Source organism: Ornithodoros turicata, chromosome 3 (genome assembly GCF_037126465.1).
Source record: "Ornithodoros turicata isolate Travis chromosome 3, ASM3712646v1, whole genome shotgun sequence".
NCBI lineage: Eukaryota > Metazoa > Arthropoda > Arachnida > Ixodida > Argasidae > Ornithodoros > Ornithodoros turicata.
The window spans coordinates 62,717,598-62,738,206 of NC_088203.1; the positions used below are offsets into that span (position 1 = coordinate 62,717,598).

At 46.8% G+C, this 20,609-nt stretch overlaps 2 protein-coding genes across 2 annotated transcripts in view; both read left to right on the forward strand.

Annotated features, from left to right (window-relative positions):
- Positions 1 to 836: 836 nt before the first annotated feature.
- LOC135388537 (transient receptor potential cation channel subfamily M member 2-like) overlaps positions 837 to 20,609 on the forward strand; it is a 408,615-nt gene continuing 388,842 nt past the window's right edge. The window contains exon 1 of the mRNA XM_064618137.1: positions 837 to 935. Within this exon, the coding sequence (XP_064474207.1) occupies positions 843 to 935 (93 nt within the window). The 5' untranslated portion in view covers positions 837 to 842. The remainder of the gene's footprint in view (positions 936 to 20,609) is intronic.
- LOC135387683 (uncharacterized) lies at positions 16,548 to 17,240 on the forward strand. Its single transcript, XM_064616784.1, has one exon. The coding sequence runs from the start codon at positions 16,548 to 16,550 to the stop codon at positions 17,238 to 17,240; it is 693 nt and encodes a 230-aa protein (XP_064472854.1).

Here is a 20,609-nt window from a genome sequence, read left to right on the forward strand (position 1 = left end):
GCGCAAAGCTCTGCTTGTGTCTTGCGCGTGCGCAGAATCAGGGGCGGATCCAGACCCTCGGTTTGGGGGGTCCTTTGTCGGAGTGCGTAGTGGGGGAGGGGAGAGAGGAAATGAAATGTAGAAACTGATGTTTTGGGGGGCCCAACCCCTTGAATCCGCCACTGTGCATAACCACCAGCGCTATCCCTTACGTACGCAAAGGCGATAGCGTACGTACTCTATGGACGGCTGTGTAATCCAGAAGATGTGGGTTCGAGTCCTGCAGCTGGCTTACCTTTTCAGTGACTTCCTACTCTCTCTTCATTCAGATAGCGTACGGTATACGAAAACTCACTAATATGGTGGTTATGCGCACGCGCAAAACAATGAGCACCGAACAACCCAGTTTTTAGCCCCTTCCAACAAAGAGAGCTTCGCACATTGTTGTTTTCCGAGTGCGCAGAACCACCAACTCTATCCCTGACGTACGCAAAGGCGATAGCGCGCGATGCACCAGAACTCACCATTATGCTATACTCCGAATTATGTGGAGGTCACGATGTTCCATTATTGGAACACAGCCCAATGTATTCCATATGATTCATGTAACCCACTAACTTTGGCATAGCTTGACTGACACGATGGCTATTTGAAGAATTCCTCACGCTTGTTGTTCGTGCTTTGCAGTCTCGTCACACTTCAAAAGAAGTTTCACTTTATCGAGCACGTGCGTAACCATCAGGACTTCCGCCAAGGTTACACACGCCGTAAAAACAAAATAGATACGCTAGGGTGCGCCCTTTCTGCGTCGCTCAGACAACCAGCAATCGATCCACGTAGTGCGCTTCACGCGCTGGTTGGGCATGGGGCAGTCGACGTCCCGTCGCCGGCCAACAGTGGGACCAGCATCACAACGGACGCTTCTTCTGGATGTTACATCGCCAGACGCTACACAGGTGAGTTTCAATTCCCTCCTCTGCTTTAGCTTAATTTTCACCCGACGATAGACGATGGCTTCGCGCGGAAACACTGAAAAGCATGCAACTGATCGCGGCCGTAATATCTCAGTATACGAAACCGCGTAAGCAGGGCCGACGTCTAGGGAGGGGGCGGGGGAGCAACTAAGGGGCCCAAAAGACACCTTTCGGGAAGAAAGAATATGGGAGGGGCGCAAATTTCCCACTTGTCCCCCCGGAGGCGAAACGTAGACGCCGGTACTGCGCGTAAGTAACCATTACTACGGTTACTTACGTAGTTTTGTGTATTGCACAAGCGCTCATGTTCATTACTGTGGCAGAAATATACGAACATTAATCCATTGTCAAGCTGTAGTTCATGTATACTTGCCGTCATTAGTTCAGTGTTCGCTTTTTCCGAAAACAGTGAACCACACGTGGAATGCAGAAAATAATCGATTGTTACTCATCTTTGATTACGTTGGCCCCTGGCGATTCACCATCTCAAAATAAAGTTGTTGTTGTTTGATTACGTTGTCGTTACCCGACTACAGTTCTCCGTATCTTGTAAATGACAACTACTTTTTTCAAATGCAATCACAAGAATTTTTTAATCTTGGAGAGACGCATTGTATTCACACAGAGATGGGCATAAATACATTTTTTTAGTATTTAAATATAAATACAAAATACTTTGTTGAAAGGGGTTTTTAAATACTCTTCATAAATACTTTTCAACATGAGTACTTAAATACAAAATATAAATACAGTATTTAAATACCGTGACTACTACGATAAATACTGTGAGGAAAATATCATCTGGAGTTACAGAAATAACGATGATCATAACAACAAATCAGCAACGAACAATAGCATTTATTTGTCAGATTATCATGGCGATTTTAATATTAGAAGTTTCTCGAAGACTGGATCTTTTAGGCACCTTTTTTTCGGCCGTAGAATCGGATTCGCAAAGGAGAACAGCATCTCCACAGGTGCCGATGAACAAATGCTTGTATTAAATTTGACGAAGATGCTTCGTAAACTCGCCCTTCTTTCCGAAAGGTCAAATGCAAGGCAACTTTAAGATATGAGTCAGTATATACTGTGTTTAGGAGTATTTATAAAGTATTTACAAGAATATATATACCCAAAAATTTGTATTCAAATATAATTATAAATACATTTTTCAAGTCTGTGTTTAAATACAAAATATAAATAGATGTATTTAAATACTGCCCTCCAATGTACGTAATTTCACGCGTATAGGCCGCACCGCAGATAAGCCGCAGGATGCGTTTTTTGGGACGTTTTGAAAATTTTCTGGCAGATAAGCCGCACCCGCAGATAAGCCGCGGGCAATACGAGACGACTGATTTGTGCGACAAAGGAGACCATAGAGAAGGCCATAAACCCTGTGGTCCATACTCCGGGATCGGCACAGTGTACAACAGAGGAGGACAGTTCTGGAGTTCTACCAAGATCGGATTGTGCCCTTGTCGGGTGTTTTTCGTCGACTGATGGGTCAGTGATCTTCCAGAAGACGTGAATCACTGTCACCACTTTCCTTAAATCTGCTTTAGGGAATGCACCAGGAAGATCAATCTACTCGAATGTGGACCCGTCCCTGTTACGCACTGTTCGTGCATCGGCAGGGCAGTGCTGTTCCAGAGACACTGTCGGCCCTTTCGTTAAAATCGGCGTATGGGGAAAATACCAGGAAAAAATAGCCATCAGATAAGCCGCACTGGTGGATAAGCCGCAGGGCGCCCGTGAGAAAAAAAAATCGCGCATAAGCCGCGGCTAATACGCGTGAAAATACGGTATTCACCCACGCTTGAACGGCATGGAAGGGAACGACGACGGTAGCATACCCTGAGCTTGAGGGAACGAGAAGCCGCACAAAGAAGAAGACAGGACGAGGCTCAAAACCTGCAATGAAACATTTATTGAAACACGTCCGGTGCGTCCTCTCGTTCCCTCAAGCTCAAGGTATGCTACCGTCGTCGAACCTTCACCAGCTCGCTTGCCTGCTCACCCTTATTTCATGGAAGGGAAGTTGTGTTTTATCACACCTTCACATCTGATGGCCAAAAGAAGCGCTCGTTCTGAGGCAGTAGTCTTGGAGAACCTAATGCGTTCACAGAAAGAGAAGACCGGAGGAATACTTATATATATATACGTGCGTTTTCTCGAGTTCGATCGATATATAATATTTCTATACATAAAACAGCGTTAGTATACATTATCGAATAATTGTTGTACGAAGATTATGATGATAGGAAGAAGGGGAAAAAAAGTAGACGTGAGCTCCGAGAAGGTCACCTCACAGAAAATGAGAAATAAAGCTATTTTTATTTTTCGACTCAATAGGAAGTGAAGTCCAGGGAAGTCCAGGGTAAGGGTATCCGTGGCGATAACCTATGTGAAGAATTGGAGTCGCCTTGAATCTGCACTCCTGTCGCGTGGTGAGCATGAATTCCATAGTTAAAGAAGCCTTAGCTTGGGCACTACGAAGAACGACAGACACACTTGCATGCGCTTATGCTGTATTATCTATGAGCATACACAGTGCTCGCATCGTTGCCACCAATGCTGTTATGTCCAGGGACCCGTTTATGCTGTGTCTGTGTCCGGCGGTGTCCGCGTTTCTCCTGCGTTCGTCAATCATGCTGCAGTGTATCCTTGTTTTATCGTTACTAGCCTTTTACAACAGCTGTGTTGCAGGGCTTGTACTGTAAGACAACGTGCGTCATGAGCTGCACCAAGTGGTTTAACGCTGCTTTTGAATCACAAAATCATGCAGTGGTTGGGTGTTGGCAATATGTAATGGCGTTCAGTACTCCATACAGCATACGGTTCGGTTGCCGTGAACGGCGCCTTGATAGTTGACTATTCCTATCTTAACGTCGCATGACAACTATGATACGAGCACACAGTGGATTAATTTTGCCCACCTGAGGGTTCTTTAACGGAAGCTCAGCACACGGGGACGACGCCTTGTGGCATGGCCAAGGCTGAGGTGAAACCGGTGTCATTCGTTGATAGCTAATATACTTTTTGTTTCCGTGAATTTGCCCGTGAACTCGTATATACCCGTTTGTACCCGGCTGTGTAAACACAGGTTGCCATCACGCACGGGTAAGTACAGCAGACGAGCGTACACACTAAACTGTTTTTAGGCTCACTGGAAATGAAATTGTGCGTGTATGACACACTGCGTCGATTGTATCGGTCTCATGATATGTATTATGCTACACTCATAAATATGTGGAAGACGCGTTGTTCTATTATTGGAATACAGCCATAACACCTACACGTGCCCTATATGTTCCATGTGCCCCTCTAAACGTTGGCAGTCAAGAGAAACTCTATTTACGCTCACTGAAATGAAATTATCCAAAGCATCCACAAAATCAGTCGTTAATCAATCCATGCCACTGCCAAAATTCAGGTTGGAAGGCCTAGAATGAAATGACTGTCAGTGTACGTCATTTCGGTCCACAATGTGAACTGCAGATTAAGAGTGTGGGTGACGGCGTTTATTTTCTATTCATGCTTGCGAACAGTGGAATGAATACCCTTCTTCGTTTATGAGGGTTTCGGGGCATTTCATCGAACGCCGTTCCATAGAATCGATTTTTATTTCATCACAAGCATTCTATTCGTTATAGATCACTCGAGATGCCTCTTAAAACGTACTTATAGAACATGTTTCCCTTGTTTGCTAAGAAAACCCCACTAGTTACTATTATTCACGTGAAGCAGTCCTATAATGTTCCACGTGCAGGGTACTGCACACACCCCACCCCCCACCCGTGGCTCGGAATCCATTGGAACACCACGCCGTGTCCCAGGGATACAAGTTCAGAGTGCAGGGCGATGATCGTGGTGTAGGTGTCACTGATGACCAGACCGCGGAATTATATGCACTAAAAACCCACTAAATATGCATGCAATCATGCAGCAAAAAATGGGAAAACATGCGACTAAACATGCAGCAAAAAACGACGAAACATGCATAAAACATCCAGCTAAAGTGGCAAAGCAATCATTAAACATGCAGCAAATGCGGCAAAAAGTGCAGAAATATGCAATATGCGCATGGTTTATTTTCATGCGTGTTGTACAGAACTTCAGGGTACACTCTACATTTACAACATCAACAATGACTAGAAGAACGAATGTTACACCACCGTCAACTACTTGTATACAAACCACTATGTACTGCTCCACATATGGTCGCACCAGTGCGACCTACGTTTCCTTTTTTTTTTTTTTCTATTTCTATTCTATTCCATTCTGTACTGCTTCAAGTTTTCGGGGCTGGAACTTTGACATCTCTCTGTAAGCATAAGCTTGTATGCTGAAAAGCTCCTCTCTGAAATTGCTTTGGTGACCAAGGAGATAAATGCTGGAATTCTCCTTGTACCTAATCCCCTGGGGGTTCATCTGGCAATATGAATAGGAATCGTCTTCTGAAGAAGGGGTCGGACTATTGACAAGCAAGGACAAGCGTGGGACCAGCCTGTTGTACCAGACGACCAGATGCGCGAATTCCCAAAAAAAATAAAGAAGAAAGGAGGGTTAAGTTCCACTGAGCTGAAAATCTGGACACGTCGGGGAAGTGTGCTGGATACGGCTTGACGAGGAAGAAAAGTATTTTGAGTACTGAGTAGCAAATACTGGAAAAAGTATTTTAAATACTTTAAAAATACTTGTCGCAAAAAGTATTGAGTAGAACCAAAATACCGGAAAAAGTATTTAAAATATTGTATTTTGAGTACGTACTGAAGATACGTACAAGTCTGAGTCGGCTCCAATGCTGGTTTCGCATGCGTCTGTAGCGAACGCAGCCTTCCGCGCGTCTTCACGTGCCCGGCATCCGAGAAGGTCGCGCCAGCCCGACGCGCGCCGTTGAAGAACACATTTATGCACAAACATGCAGTATTCTTACAAACATGCACTAACGTCCGAAACATGCATTTTTATGCATTTTAAAATCTTCACTAATGCGTTCATATCGCCTCAAAACATGCAAATATATTGCGTTCGAAGCTCTACATGCCCCGGAGAGAAACATGCAAAACATGCAAATCCGCGGTCTGCTGATGACTGCAGCAAGTAAGAGGCCAGCGCCTCCAGAGCCACTTTACTGTCGGTGAGGATCGTCCAGGCCCTGGGCGCCAACGAGGAGACATGTCTCAAAGCGGCCAGTAGTGCGAATGACCGAACTTGGCGTTAATAACGTACTTTCGATCACTTAAGGGAGGGGGAAAACAAAAAGGAAAAGTAGACATATGAACCACTGTGTTATTGAATGTGTTTATTGTACGCGGTGGCAATCACGTTCGGGTCACCAAATGCAGAGAAACACCATCTCCTCTACATTTGATTCGGTGGGTGATACAAGTCATTCACTGGCATACACCCACCAGACACTTTCTTTTTGTAGTGAACATGTTATAGATTACTGCTTTTTTTTTTCTGTATCCAGTCTACTTCCTAGCACCAAATCCTATGCATTCCAATTATTTGATTTATAATAAAAGAGCCAATTCCCTTCAGTGGTCATTCACTGGGGTGCTCACCTTAGGTCTTCTGCCTCTTTGGCCTTTTCATTTTGGGCATTCTGATAGCTCGGCCTTACTATTTTTCGGCCTTCTGACAACTCGGCGTTATGATTTTCGGCCTTTTACCTTTCGGCCTTATGATTTTTCGGCCTTTTGACTTTCGGCCTTCTGATAGTTCGGCATTATGATTTTCGGCCTTCAACGGGTGGGGGAGAACTGTTGCATAATATACGTTACCATCAAAAATCTATGACGTGACCGAAGGGCGTCTGTCAAGACGCCCTTCTCCTGCAATGCAGTGTGCATTCCTCATGTTAGCAGCTTATCCGAATCTGTATACGTAGGATTTTAAGGCCGCTTGGTATTGCCACCGCCTTCACACATACATAAAGAGACGATGGTGAGATGGGGCTGACGCCAGCGCCACGCCACAGCCACGCCAAACGTTACGAAATATACTATGTAACTCCAGGGAGCCTGTACCCCATATGGACCAGACAAGTATTGTATACAAACTTGAATGTCAGGAATGTGACACGTGCTATTTTGGAGAAACTGGAAGGAAGAAGGCCACGCGAACAAAAGAGCACAAAGCACAGATTGAAGTCCAGCCATCGCTGATCCGGACAGTGACTTTTCGCTCTCTGAGTTAAAGAACGCACTTCTCCTGTCACGTGTTCGATCCTCCCCAAACCCGGACAATATCACTCATCGGACTATCCGTAACCTGGATGGGCGATGTCAGAAGTGCCTACTCGAGGTATTTAATACGTCCTGGAGAACCTGGAAAGTACCTGACAGTTGGATGCAAGCGCGAGTTGTTCCACTACTGAAGCCGGAAAAATCGCCCTCTCAGCTCTTCTTTCAGGCCAGTGAGCTTGACTAGCGGCCTTGGCATGTTGTTAGAACGCACGATCCTCCACAGAATCGAGTGGTGGCTTGACAGGCACTCCTTCCCGCAGGAAATGACAGGATTCCGCCAGCTCAGGTATTCCATGGACTCTGTTCTTGACTTCATTCGTCGGTGGAAGAAGCAAAGGCGCGTAAGAAGACAGTGGTGGCTGCATTTCTTGATGTTAAACGCTCTTACGACACCGTGACACCTCCTGCATCCCCTCGCCCAAGCCGGCCTACCCTCCAGAGCACTCTCATGGACTTCCTCCATGGCATGCAACTACTTGTTCGCACCCGTCAGGGGGATACGGAGCATGTCTCGATGACTCATTGAGTCCCACAGGGGAGCGTGTTGAGTCCAATTCTGTTTAACGTGGCCATGGCAGGTCTTTGGGGCTACATTGGAAAGAAACTGTCTATTTCGACTCACGCGGATGACATCTGCATTTACACCAGCGGCAAATCCTGTCCGGCCATCCAGCGGCGAATGCAACACGCTTTAAACGCCATTGAGCACTACCTCGCAATGGCCGGCATGAACGTCTCGACTGACAAGTCCGTGGTACTCCCGTTTACAAGAAGGGACATGCATCCCCTCCCTCTTTCACTTGCTGGTGCACAGCTGAGGTGTGCACCTTTTCATCGTTTCCTCGGTGTCACTGTGGACGCCACGCTGTCTCGGGTGAAGCACATAGCGAGCTTGGAAGCCAAGGTCCACCGGTGGATTCCGGTGATCAGGCATCTAGCAGGCATGAAGTGGGGCAGTGCCACGGCGTCGCTTTTAGCCGTCCACCGGGCTTCGGTTCGCGGGTCACTGGCATACAGCTTGCCTGTGTTGAATGATCTCCCACCTTCTTCAGTCCATCAGCTTCAGTGCCTCCTGGCGCGAAGTCTCCGATTGTGCCCGGGAGTCCCTCGAGCGGCAGTGACCCATATGGTCATTGCTGAGGCGAAGGAAGCCCCGCTTGAGTTCTTCGCTACGGGGAGACGTGGTGGCAGTACCTCCGCCTTCTAGCTCACCATCGGCGGCAACCGCTAGTTATGAAGCTCCTGAGACGCAAGCACTGCAGCGTACATCCATGTGTCTTTCAACTGAAGACTAGTATACATGCCTTTGTCGTCACACCCACAGCTCCCAGCACCCCTCCTTGGACTTTTCCGGCACCCGGCATCTCCCTGTCGGTGCCTGGGCTAACAAGGAAGAAAGGCGACGTTGCTGCATGCGTGACGAAGCAGATCACTCTAGATATGATGAGCTCGTGTTATGAGACTTCCACAGCAGTATTCACGGACGGCTCAACCACGAGGGTCAAAGTTCGTCGTCTGCCTTTGTCATTCTCTCCGAGTCAATTTCAGATTACCATCATCTCTGACATAAAACGTCGTCAACATACACTGAGCATTATGCTATTCTTTTCGCCCTGCGGAAAATTACTGACAGCCCCGTTCGCTCCTGGGTCGTTTTTACGGAGTCCAGATCTGCACTGCAGTGTGCGGCAACCATGGGACTTCGCGGCTTCCTCAGCCCTGTGGTCATTGAAATTCTGGAAGTATATAAGGAAGGAAGCGCACAGGGCCACTCTATCGTCTTCCAGTGGATCCCGTGTCATGTGGGCATAGTGGAAACGAGGACGTAGATCGAACAGCCGCAGGCGCGCATCAGTACGCCCGGCGTGTCCCCATCATCTTGTCTCGGGGGGATCGCCGTTACCTCGTTTCAAGCCTCACTGACCCCAAAATGCAATCTCAATGGCAACATGACATCACCACCTACTCTCTGCTTTACTCCGTTTACCCCACATTGCCCCTTACTCTCCCCCGCCGAATACCATGTTCCTTTATCATAGAGTCACTAAGTAAGCTACGCTTCAGAGTATCGACAGTGAGTTCCACAAGCGAGCATGCGCCATCTTGTTTCCGTGCCAGTCCACCCACACTGTAAAAAATTTCACCGTAAAGAAAACGGGCAAATGCATGGAAAGTTGGCTGCAAAACATTGGCCGTTTTTTTTACGGTGGCCCCGTATAAGTTGTGCCCGTGAAAAAATATTGCATTGGCCAGTAATTTTAACAGGCATATGCCGCGTAGCATTACTGTGCTGTGGTTGTTAAAAGAACTGCATTGGCCAATAATTTTAACTGGCATATGCCGTGTACCCTTATCGTGCTGTGCCTGTCCCTGGAGCACCTCTTTCTTTCTTTTTTTCTACATATAGTCGTAGCAATGAGAGCAGTTTAAGCAATGACCATGCGCAACCGATTATGTTTGTCACATTGGGATTTATTTTCCATGTACATAGTGATGAAAATGCGCCAGTCACCTCTGGCATCAAAACCCTGCAAAGAGAAAGGGAACTGTTACAAGGACATTGGAGCAATTGACATGCAATTATACTCACCATTTATTTTTTCAGAGGAAGAACATACGAAGGAACCATGTGCACCCATCAGTGAGCTCTGCCATCAAAATACTGCAAAGAGAAATGGAACTGTTACAGGGAGCAGGGCAATTGACATGCAGTTATACTCACCGTTTATTTCTTCAAAGGAAGAACATACGAACGAACCTTGTACCCCCCTTCAGTCAGCTCTGGCATCAAAACGCTGCAAAGAGAAAGGAAACTGTTACAGGGAGCAGGGCAATTGACATGCAGTTATACTCACCGTTTATTTTTTCAAAGGAAGAACATACGAGGGAACCATGTGCACCCATCAGTCAGCTCTGGCATCAAAACCCTGCAAAGAGAAAGGAAATTATACTCACCGTTTTATTTTTTCAAAGGAAGAACATAAGAAGGTGCACACAAAATGCGGAGGCGGCACGGAACTTCTGGCAGCGTTCATAAGGATATCTGATCATGGCCCTCTGGTATGTGCTGCTTCATGTGACAGTATCTCTATATTTGTAGTGAACAGACGGGAGCACGAATGGACGTGACATACTTTCGTGGTTTCGGAGAGCAAATCGATTCGAGGCGACCGTCCTGGTGTGTCCTTGTAACGTCCCAAAATGTGACATCTGAGTGTTGCATAGTTCGCCGCCGTACAGTGGTCAACGTAGCCCATAAGAGTGTTAAAGGGGCCGTAAACAGGTACAAAAGGTGCACATTTCTTTGTCTTATTTTATTGGAACTTAGCCAGTGAAAACTCCTTGCAATTACTAACGCTTAAAAACAAAAGGCACTTGCATACGGATTCACTGCACTCCTTCGCATTTTAGCTCCGCCCCGCGCTCTAACTTTACGTCATTTTGACGTAGCGCTTTCCCCACCAATTACGATTGAGTGTTCCACGTATGATTTTATTTCAAATGCGAAATTGGACTAGATGAACGTGAATCCTCTTCTATCCAAAATCGAAACAGTTGCAGCCTCAAACTGAGAAAGAAATGCGTTTCATTTAGGTATCATACGCGCACTACGTTTTCTGGGTAGTAGCACGCAGCACACCACCTGCGCGAATGAATATCCGGGACTCCAGTTCCGGAATCTTAGGTAGGTGCGCGATGGAACATCTTCGTCATCTTCGAATGGTTCCGACAACTGGGCTGCCGTACTTTGATCCACGCGGCATCGCGTCACCATCTCACGTGGTACAGTGGATAGCGTGCTGGCCATGTCACGTCGTGACTGGGAGGAACCGGGGTTCGAATCGCGTCATGTGATAGCAGCCCAGCTGTTGACGTTTGCGCCAGCCGGAGATGTTGAAGATGTCATGACGTTGAATTTCGGAACCACGGAGCGCGAAACGTCGTTTCGCACAAACAGAGCGCTCCGACTCACAGCTGATAACGAAGTATGTTTATTGGCTGGTAATTTGAAACGTCATGAGCGCAGCCGGGCCGCCCGATTGGACGGCAAAACGCTACATAGACATGTGACGTATGCGTTGTGGAGAGAGGGTCGCTGGTTACTCATTTTTGAAAGCAGTTGTACGGGTCAATGGGCTGGCACGAGCCGAACGAAATGTATATTTGGGTATTATGATCTGCGTTCTTTCATGGGGTATCATTATTTCAGAAATGTTTGGTGGCCTGTTTACGGCCCCTTTAAGAACACAAGGGCACCTTCCGCAACGATACATTACAATAAAGCGGGAACCGCATACGACGTTTTCTCGACGCAGATACGCCGAGCTTTGAGGTCGTGACGTCACTCCCGATGGAGAAACGTCGGGCCCACCCGCAAACGGCGTTTTCTCGGCGCAGCTTAGGAGCCGGCGCAAAGTTTGTACTCGAGGCCCCTGGCGGCATTTCTCGTCATGAGTAAGAGCTATTATAGGCTGGCATAACATACTCGACAGATATCACTTAAAAAACATGCAGCATAACTTTGTGTAAATACAATATCTGGTAACCAAAGGCAATAACCAATGCGCGCCGACCATCAACGTGGAAATCTCTTGCTTGTACTTCCGCTTCCATCCGCTGTTCTCCCGCGTCTCCCAGTATGGCCCAAAGGCGAAAATTGCTGCTGCTGTTAAAAAATAAAGAAAAACTGTTTCTTCTCTGAAAGTGACAGATGTTGCGGTAGAAGGATTGAAGGAGACCGTTGAGAACACTCTACTGGGTGCAGCGATATCTAGGCCAGAGGGAAACGACAATCGAACAATGGCTAGCAAGTGGGATGGTATGCGTTTTGTCGCTCCCGTGTCCACATTCATATTCATTTCCTGCCAATTCTGCCTGGTCCACTTCATTCCGTCTTCCACTTGCGCGTACTTCGCGATCACACCATCTATGCCCGACGTTTTCTCGACGCAAGAACGCCGAGCGCTCGGCATTTTTACGTTCAGCTCCACGAACAATAGCCGTCGAGCGGGGACGCCGACATCTGAGGCGAACAGATCCGAGCGGCAAGCGCAGGAAGCGACGTGTCGGTCTTGACCAATCGCATGCTTGGCCGGAAACGACCGTCTCCACAGCCGCTCAGCTGTGTGGGTATAGATGGTGTGGTCGCGAAGTACGCGCAAGTGGAAGACGGAATGAAGTGGACCAGGCAGAATTGGCAGGAAATGAAAATGAATGTGGACACGGGAGCTACAAAACGCATATCATCCCACTTGCTAGCCATTGTTCGATTGTCGTTTCCCTCTGGCCTAGATATCGCTGCACCCAGTAGAGTGTTCTCAACGGTCTCCTTCAATCCTTCTACCGCAACATCTGTCACTTTTAGAGAAGAAACAGTTTTTCTTTATTTTTTAACAGCAGCAGCAATCCACGACTTGTGGAAAAACGGCTTGCGCATGCGCGACCTTAATACTCTCGACACCGTAGCCTCGTACTCAACTGCCCTTCATTTTGGTTGGAGACTTTGAAAACAGGTGCTAAGTTGGTTGTAGTGGTGCCCGCAGCTTATGCAGCATGCCCGTGAATTGCGTAGCTTACGGGTGTGCGAACTACTATCGTAGCAACGCAACCGAAAAAGTGAGCTTCTTCCGATTTCCGTCAGCAAATTTATATCCTAACAAGAGACTTTCCTGGATTCACGCCGTAAGGAGGGAAGCGCCTCATGGCGCAAAATGGGAACCAAGTGCCCACTCACGAATATGCTGTGCTCATTTCATCACAGGTAAGAAAATGAACGTATGGTGTGCAATACGTGAAGGTTAGAGTAATATTTGTCTCCTACGTATCCCTCAGGAAAACCGTCAAGAAACGCAGCACACCCGGACTACGTGCCGAGTGTTTTCGTGCACACGAAGCGTCCAGGGACAGCACTGCAGCGTTATGAGCGTTGGGAGAAGCGGCGTCGGCGCACTGCAGGTAATGACGAAAATACAATTTTGGCAACTATGCCTTCGCGACAGATATACAGGTCTTATGCGACAGGATGCAGGATAATATGCAGCGACATGCCGAATATGGCCAGGACCGCTAAAACTGTCGAGCAAAGCGTTTTTCTAGCTTGGCTGAAGCGTTTGGAACCGGTGTATCATTCGTTCAAAGGCCAAACATCCAGCTCAACAAAAGTTTTTATGTGCCACCGGTGTGATATGAATAATTTGCATGTCCAGAAATGTTTGCATCTGTAGCACATTTGCTGCTGCAGATGAAACGCACTCAGGAAGGCGCTCCAACCTTATGTGCTTCAGACTGGAAATAGCACCAACCAAGGTCCACCAAAAGGCTAGGATTCCAAAAACAGACCTCAAAATGACCACCTGCTAGTATAAAAGCTGTCTCCCTTGACCATTTTAGTCACCCCTGAAGGAGCTGAATGGGCTTCAATACGTCTGGACTAGGGTTGTCAATCCCGAGCCAATTTTGCAGTCCCGGGATTTTTTGCCGACGAGTTCAGATGGTGCTTCCAAGTATAGTCCTGCGCGGGTCAGAATTATCTAACCAAGTCCATTTACCTCAAGTGACTATATCGGCGTGTTGTGCGCAGTTCATGTGCGCTCTGTCAATTCTACCTTTTCCTGAAGGAAGGCACTCGAAAATTCGCAGTGTAACCCCATTGGTAAAATAGTGCCGACGAAATTCTTACATTTTATTTTTATTTTTTTCTGCAATGACAATGCCACTCGTTTTCTATTCATGTGCATTTCACTGTTGCGCGTGAAAAGAAGGCGAGTTCCGCAACACTTGAAGTCACAGGAAATATTACTTAATAATTTCTTCAAACTGTGTAACATTCCACTGTGCAACAAAAAAGACGAATGGAAAGAAACGAAACACTAAACAGTTTACAACACCGTCGCTGCGTGCTTATCACATTGTACAATGACTGACACACGACCTGAGAAAGCACAGAGCGTCGAGGGTGGTGTCTCCCAGTTCGGAGCAAAGTTTTGTGAAAATACTGGCTGCCAAACGGAAGGTCCGTTCAGCTTCTGCGCTAGAAGAAATGACAGTCAGCAAATATCTGTACCCACGCGTACGCAGCAGTCCTCTGCCTCCTCCAGTCATAAAAAGTGCTGTTTCCTTACTAAGGGGTGAGTCTGTGCCTGATGGCCTGCAGGCGTTTGATTTTTCATTCATATTTGCTCTCACGGAAATCCCTGGGATTTTCCGGAAGAAATCCTGGGACTTCGGGACGTCAAAAACTGGCCGGGATTTGGGATATCCCGATTGACAATCCTAGTCTGGACCCTCCTTTTGGTGGACCTTGGTTGGTGCTATTTCCAGTCTGAATTACTATGACCCAACCAGACACACTGGTGTCGAACATCTTTATGTTCAAACCTTATGTGTTGTGTGACTGAGACATATTAAGGAAAAGACAAGCCGAATAGTTGAACAGATTGTAGATTGTTGATTCTCTTTGGATAACGTGAACATGCATTCGTTCAGACAGTGGAGGAGCTGCAGCTGGCCTCAAGAGTGATGAAGATGTACACAACATCGATGAGACAGAGGATAATCATGTTACCATGACTGACTCTGTCACTAGTGAAGCAATGCTTGCACTGAGTGACAAAGAACAATGTGAAGATGAAGCCATTTTCAGCCCCTCAGCGTCCACTCAAAATATAGCCAGCTCATGTGCCTCAGGGTCCTCTGAAACACTGGACCCGACAAGCAGAGTGGCCCATCAGGGAATGGGTAGCCTCGATTGCCATGGTAAGATACGAGCTGCATGCATGCACTTATAGAAATTATTCCAGTGTTCTTGTGCTGTGGGCAAGCGTGATTTATGTGGTGTGATCATCCTCTTCATACAGCTCCTGCCCGCATTGTTGGGGAAGGCGCCGGTGACAGTGTAGGAGATGTTGCTGATACCCACATGCCGCACGAGGGTAAGGGAATAGACGAGTTCAGAAAATCCCAGAGTGCTTAGCGTCGCTTTGAACTGTGGGAGTTTACTAATACGAAAGAAACGGGTGACATCCAAACTGTTCCGATTTCTCCCCTACCGGTCCATTGTCCACGCCGTGTCAATGTCAGCGAATGCAAAATGTGAAGGATTATTCTTCGTTCTCCCGCTCAGCAAGCGCCCAGGATGCAATGCGTGCGCAATGAGCACTGGGATTTTCTGAACTTCTCTATTGTGTACTGTACTTTTGGAAAGGGGCTTTCAAGGGGGATGCGGTTTTCATGTCTCCCCATTTCCCCTAATGCTTTTTAGTTGATTATCTCACAATCCTTTAGGAGGTTAAACAACTTCCAACTCAAGGGGGTCCCATTTGGCCTAATGTATGCTACAGACAGTCCCACTTCGCCTACTGGTCCATGTCACGTGATGAAAAAAGGCGGTAACTTTATGTAACGTTGCGTTAAATGCATGTTTTAGTACTTCCTGAAAAATAAATGCGAGAAATTTGTTATTCTTTGTTGGGAAGTCAAAGTTAATTACGCATCTCCACATAAGAACTTGTTTGAACATACGCATCTCCACATAACAACTGTCCTTGTTTGGGACGACGTAAAGTTGTCGTCGGACGAACACATTAATTTATTGCAGACGTCACTATCGGGGCTGGGCATATAAGTAACGCCCACTTGTCGACAGTCCTGTGTCGCCTAATGAGATTGCACAGCAGTCCCATTTCACCTAACGCCAGTCACTCTCCTGCCTCTTTAATCTGATAATCCAGATTAGGCAAAATTGGATGTAACCGTGGCTTTCAACGTGCAACAAATTACAGAAAAATTGATTTTCTGAAAGTGACAGTTTCCGTCTGCTGTGCTCATGGACAGACTAGATCTGCTTACCCAAAGCCTACTGTTTTTGTTTTCCTCACCTAAACTGTTGTTATCCGGCACGATTAGAGGAGACGAGAAAAATGGTACTTCAAAAGTTGAGCCTAAAATTACATTGTGTCTTCCTTCAGGATATCAAAGACAAGCCTCTCCAGGTGCTTCGACAGTCAGCAGGGACACTGCCCGCACAATTGCATCTCTGCAAAAGGAAGTAGAGGAACTGAGGCTGAAGGTGTCACAGCTAGATGACCGTTTTGAAAGGGCAAGGTCACATCTACTAAATGTGGACATCATACGGGGGTCTACGGACAACTCCATGTTTTATACTGGACTTCCAAGTTTTGAGGTTCTTATGGCACTGTACAGATACCTTCATGAGGATGCAAGCAAAATGACCTACTGGGGTCTCCCAAAGAAGAAAGCTAATGAAACCCGAGGGCAGGCAAAGGAGACTGAACTCCTTGATGAACTTTTTATGGTCCTTGTCCGTCTAAGAACTGGGATGCCTGGCAGAGAAGTCGCAAGAAATTTTATGGTTTCTGAAAGCCACTTTAGTCGAATATTTACAACGTGGATAAATTTTCTTGCTCACAAACTGAAAGAGCTCACTGTCCTCCCTAAAGTGGAAGACTTGCAACCCAATCTACCAAAGTCGTTCCGGGGTTTCGAAAATACTAGATTGTTGCTTGATGCAACAGAGATCCGAATCCAGAAGCCGTCTTCACTTAATGCGCAAAGGCAGACCTTTTCATCATACAAACATTATAACACTTACAAAGTTGTTATTGGGTGCACTCCAGATGGGTACATTGCGTTCATTTCAAAGCTTTGGGGAGGCTCTGTTTCAGATAGTGCTGTTATTGAGGAAAGTGGTATCTTAGATGTCCTTGAACCAGGTGACGGTATCATGGTCGATAAAGGATTTGCTTTCCCTGCCTTGCCACCCCATATTAAGCTATACAGGCCACCACATCGCCAATTCCACGAACCCCAAATGAGCTCTGGTGATGTTGCAGAGACCAGGAACGTGGCACGGGCAAGAGTACATGTGGAAAGGGCAATCCGGAGAGCAAAATCTTTTCATATTCTGGACAAGCCCTTCCCAATCTCCATGATAGACATAGCAGAACAAGTGTTTCATGTTTGTTGTTTCTTAAGCAATTTTCGTTTGCCGCTGATTAACAACCTAGCATAATGCCAATGTGGAATCAAATGTCTCTTGTATATGTGTTAGGACGTGTAACAACCATTGTTGATGTTGCTATGCTTGTAGTAAATATGCCATTCGAAACAGTTCCAGGAAGCAGCACGTGCCCTGGCAGGGCATGCCGGGAAATGCTCTGCAAAACGACACGGATTTGCTATCGTCCCCGACCGTCGTCATACTGGTGTATGCGCTGCATTTCCCGGCATGCCTTCCCAGGGCGGGCACTGCTCCCTGGAACTTTTGCAAATGGCCCATTCTCTGTGTATAATTTTGCAATGAAAATGTTTAGTTTAAACACAGTTTGTTAGTGCCTATAAATGCCTCTTTTGACATCAGTGCCTATGTCAAAAGAGGCAAAAACGCCAAAAAAAGGTACACAGGCATTTGCTGTTATTAATGCGATTTCTGTTTTTTTGCCCATCATTGTCTAAAATGCTGAACAGGACTGCATTTAGTAACTAGGCATCCAGTCCCAAATTAATGACAATAGCATGCTGGATGTGGTGTGGCTGCTGATATCAACAATCAGTTCCAACTGCCTTTGTTTTACATTTTCGTGGACACAATACTTCATATTTTATTGCACAACACAACTCTGGCCTATGGCATGACTTAATGCTGTCACACGTACTTCATATTACACACCTGAACATAGGTCGTGCGCACTGCGTTGTGGTCAGAGCTAGCTATTACTTCAGTTTTGTTAACTTCAACTTCAGTCCGGTGCCTGCCTCAGAAATGTAGTACCCTTTCCTCCACTGTTCATATGATACGTAGCGACTCTTGATGTAGAGCTGACCGAGCCTTCTCACACGCTGTGTGAGCAGCTCAGGAAGGAGAGCATACTTTGCAAAATGCAGGAGTGCAGGAAGTAGCTCTCTGCTCCAAAAAAAAGTGTCGAAGTAAATGCGTTCAATATGGGTAGACCTCCCACTGTTCCCGGCATTAGTCCACACCACAAAGTCGCACCACCTTGTGCCAGTTACACCCATCTGTCCCTGCACCTGATAATAATATGCATGGTCCTTGCGGAGTTTCACCTGTCCATTTTCAAGCCTGCAGCAGAAGGCTTTGTCCTTGCAAGCTTCCACAGCGGTCAGGCCCACCTTTGAGAATGGACATTTCACCTCCAGCAATCCAACTTCAGACCCCTCATTAACAATACGATCTGGGGATGCTGCAAGGAACGAGTAATCTGCATGGACATGCAGCCCAGTCTCCTGCACAGTGATGTCCCTGTCGTAGGCAGACATTACATCACAGTATGCTTTGACGGCACTGGCTTCATGTTTCCTCCCATAAGCAATTGCTTCGGACTGTGTAGACATCTTGGGGTAGAGCAATTCCCTTAGGAGGCCTTCAGGAACCCTGCACCTGGCAGCTCGCTTAAACAACGACGACGTGATACGGCCAACCCTCTGCTGGTACCATTCTTTGTTTCCGCTTTGGCCGATTGTACAGGATGTGACCGCATGTCGCTCCTCCTTCGTCAGTGGCTTCAGGGATGCAAAATGGTTCGTGATTACAGTTAATGCAGCCTCAGAGTTCATGTTTGTATCATCTGAAATTAGTCGACTCTGTTGCGGAACCTCCCTTCTTCCTTGTGTAGCATAATGTAACCATAGCATGGAGGGACAGCAGTCTACCAGATCTTCGACAAGGTCTGTGTAAGCTGCACTCTTGAAAGTAGAACCATCCTCGCAGGGGTTGTACTTCCGCTTCCTTTTCTCCCGTACTGGTCTGTTCACTAGATACCTCTGGAAAGGTATTTCCTGCAGAGGCTTGGGCGATGTGGCCTTTCTGCCTGTAATGACATTTTCACTATAGTTAAAGTACTTCAAAAGTGATAACAAAAGGCCAGATTTTCATGAAAATCCATAATTTTTCACGTTTTCCTTCCACACTGCATCTAACTACATGCCTGTGTTGTCCACAGGATTTAAGGATATTTTTACACGCAACTACGGGCACTTTTAAGTGCATACTGTCAGGAGTGTCATATAGTTTTGCGTGCATGTAGGTGTGGGTTGAATAATAACCACCCTTAGTACTAAGCTACATTCAGTGGCCTCTAACTATTGGCCTAGATTGCAAATCACTTGAAAAACAAAGATAAAATAACGGCGTATTTAGCAATCCCCAATGCCATCTTGTACTACTATATCTGTAATTTTCTCCCGACTATCCACCGCTGTCCATTTTCAGTCACTGAATGTTCAGCATGTAAATCGACACAAACCTGGTGTTGGCACAATCCAAGAGCACGGTACATCCGTGCAAGTCTTGCTTACTTGCGAGGACTTCGCACACGCAGCATCAGCGACGAAGAAGAGAACTGCAGCGACATGGTGACATGTCTCACTTAGCCTGCAACGAGCAGAGGTATTTTCGATTAGAAGAACGTACGCAGTCGTACTAATTAGTACGACAGCGTACACATATTCTAGAGTGAAGATCGAATACACCACTCACCCTGCGACGCACTGGCAATGTGCTCCGCGTACGGACCCATCCCCTTTACGGTACCACGCTGATACAACGTACAAGCCCTTTTTCATTGAAGGTTTGCATGTTGCCCTAATGAGCCCGTAACCCGAATCATCTGTATCTTCGTTAAGCATGACGTTCCCGACGAACCCTTCCTCTTTGAAGGCCCAGCCACGGTGTGCCTGCCGAATGGTCGGCGTGGTTTGTCGTAGGTACCGCCACACTTCTTCTTCGGTTATTTTACAGCAGGAAGCATCCCGACGCCATCCCAAATCATTGAACGAGAACGGAATATTGTCGTCGTTGAGCATTACTACTGCAGGAGCGCGAAGTTGGCAGAAGCAAACCTGTACGAACAGGCCTAACGGCGATCCATTTTCCAACCGGTTTGACGGATTCGCCAGAGTTCCCGTTTTCGATGTTAGCCGCGAGACGGCGCTCCGTTTTCCACAAGTCGTGGATTTTCGCCTTTGGGCCATACTGGGAGACGCGGGAGAACAGCGGACGGAAGAGGAAGTACCATCAAGAGATTTCCACGTTGATGGTCGGCGCGCATTGGTTATTGCCTTTGGTTACCAGATATTGTATTTACACAGTTATGCTGCATGTTTTTCAAGTGATATCTGTCGAGTATGTTATGCCAGCCTATAATAGCTCTTACTCATGACGAGAAATGCCGCCAGGGGCCTCGAGTACAAACTTTGCGCCGGCTCCTAAGCTGCGCCGAGAAAACGCCGTTTGCGGGTGGGCCCGACGTTTCTCCATCGGGAGTGACGTCACGACCTCAAAGCTCGGCGTATCTGCGTCGAGAAAACGAGAGACCCTATGTATAACCTCTTGTGGGAACTGTGTCAGCAACCCATCCGTAAT

Coding starts and splice junctions, on each gene's coding strand:
- LOC135387683 (XM_064616784.1), top strand. CDS start 16,548: ATGCCTGGCAGAGAAGTCGCAAGAAATTTTATGGTTTCTGAAAGCCAC.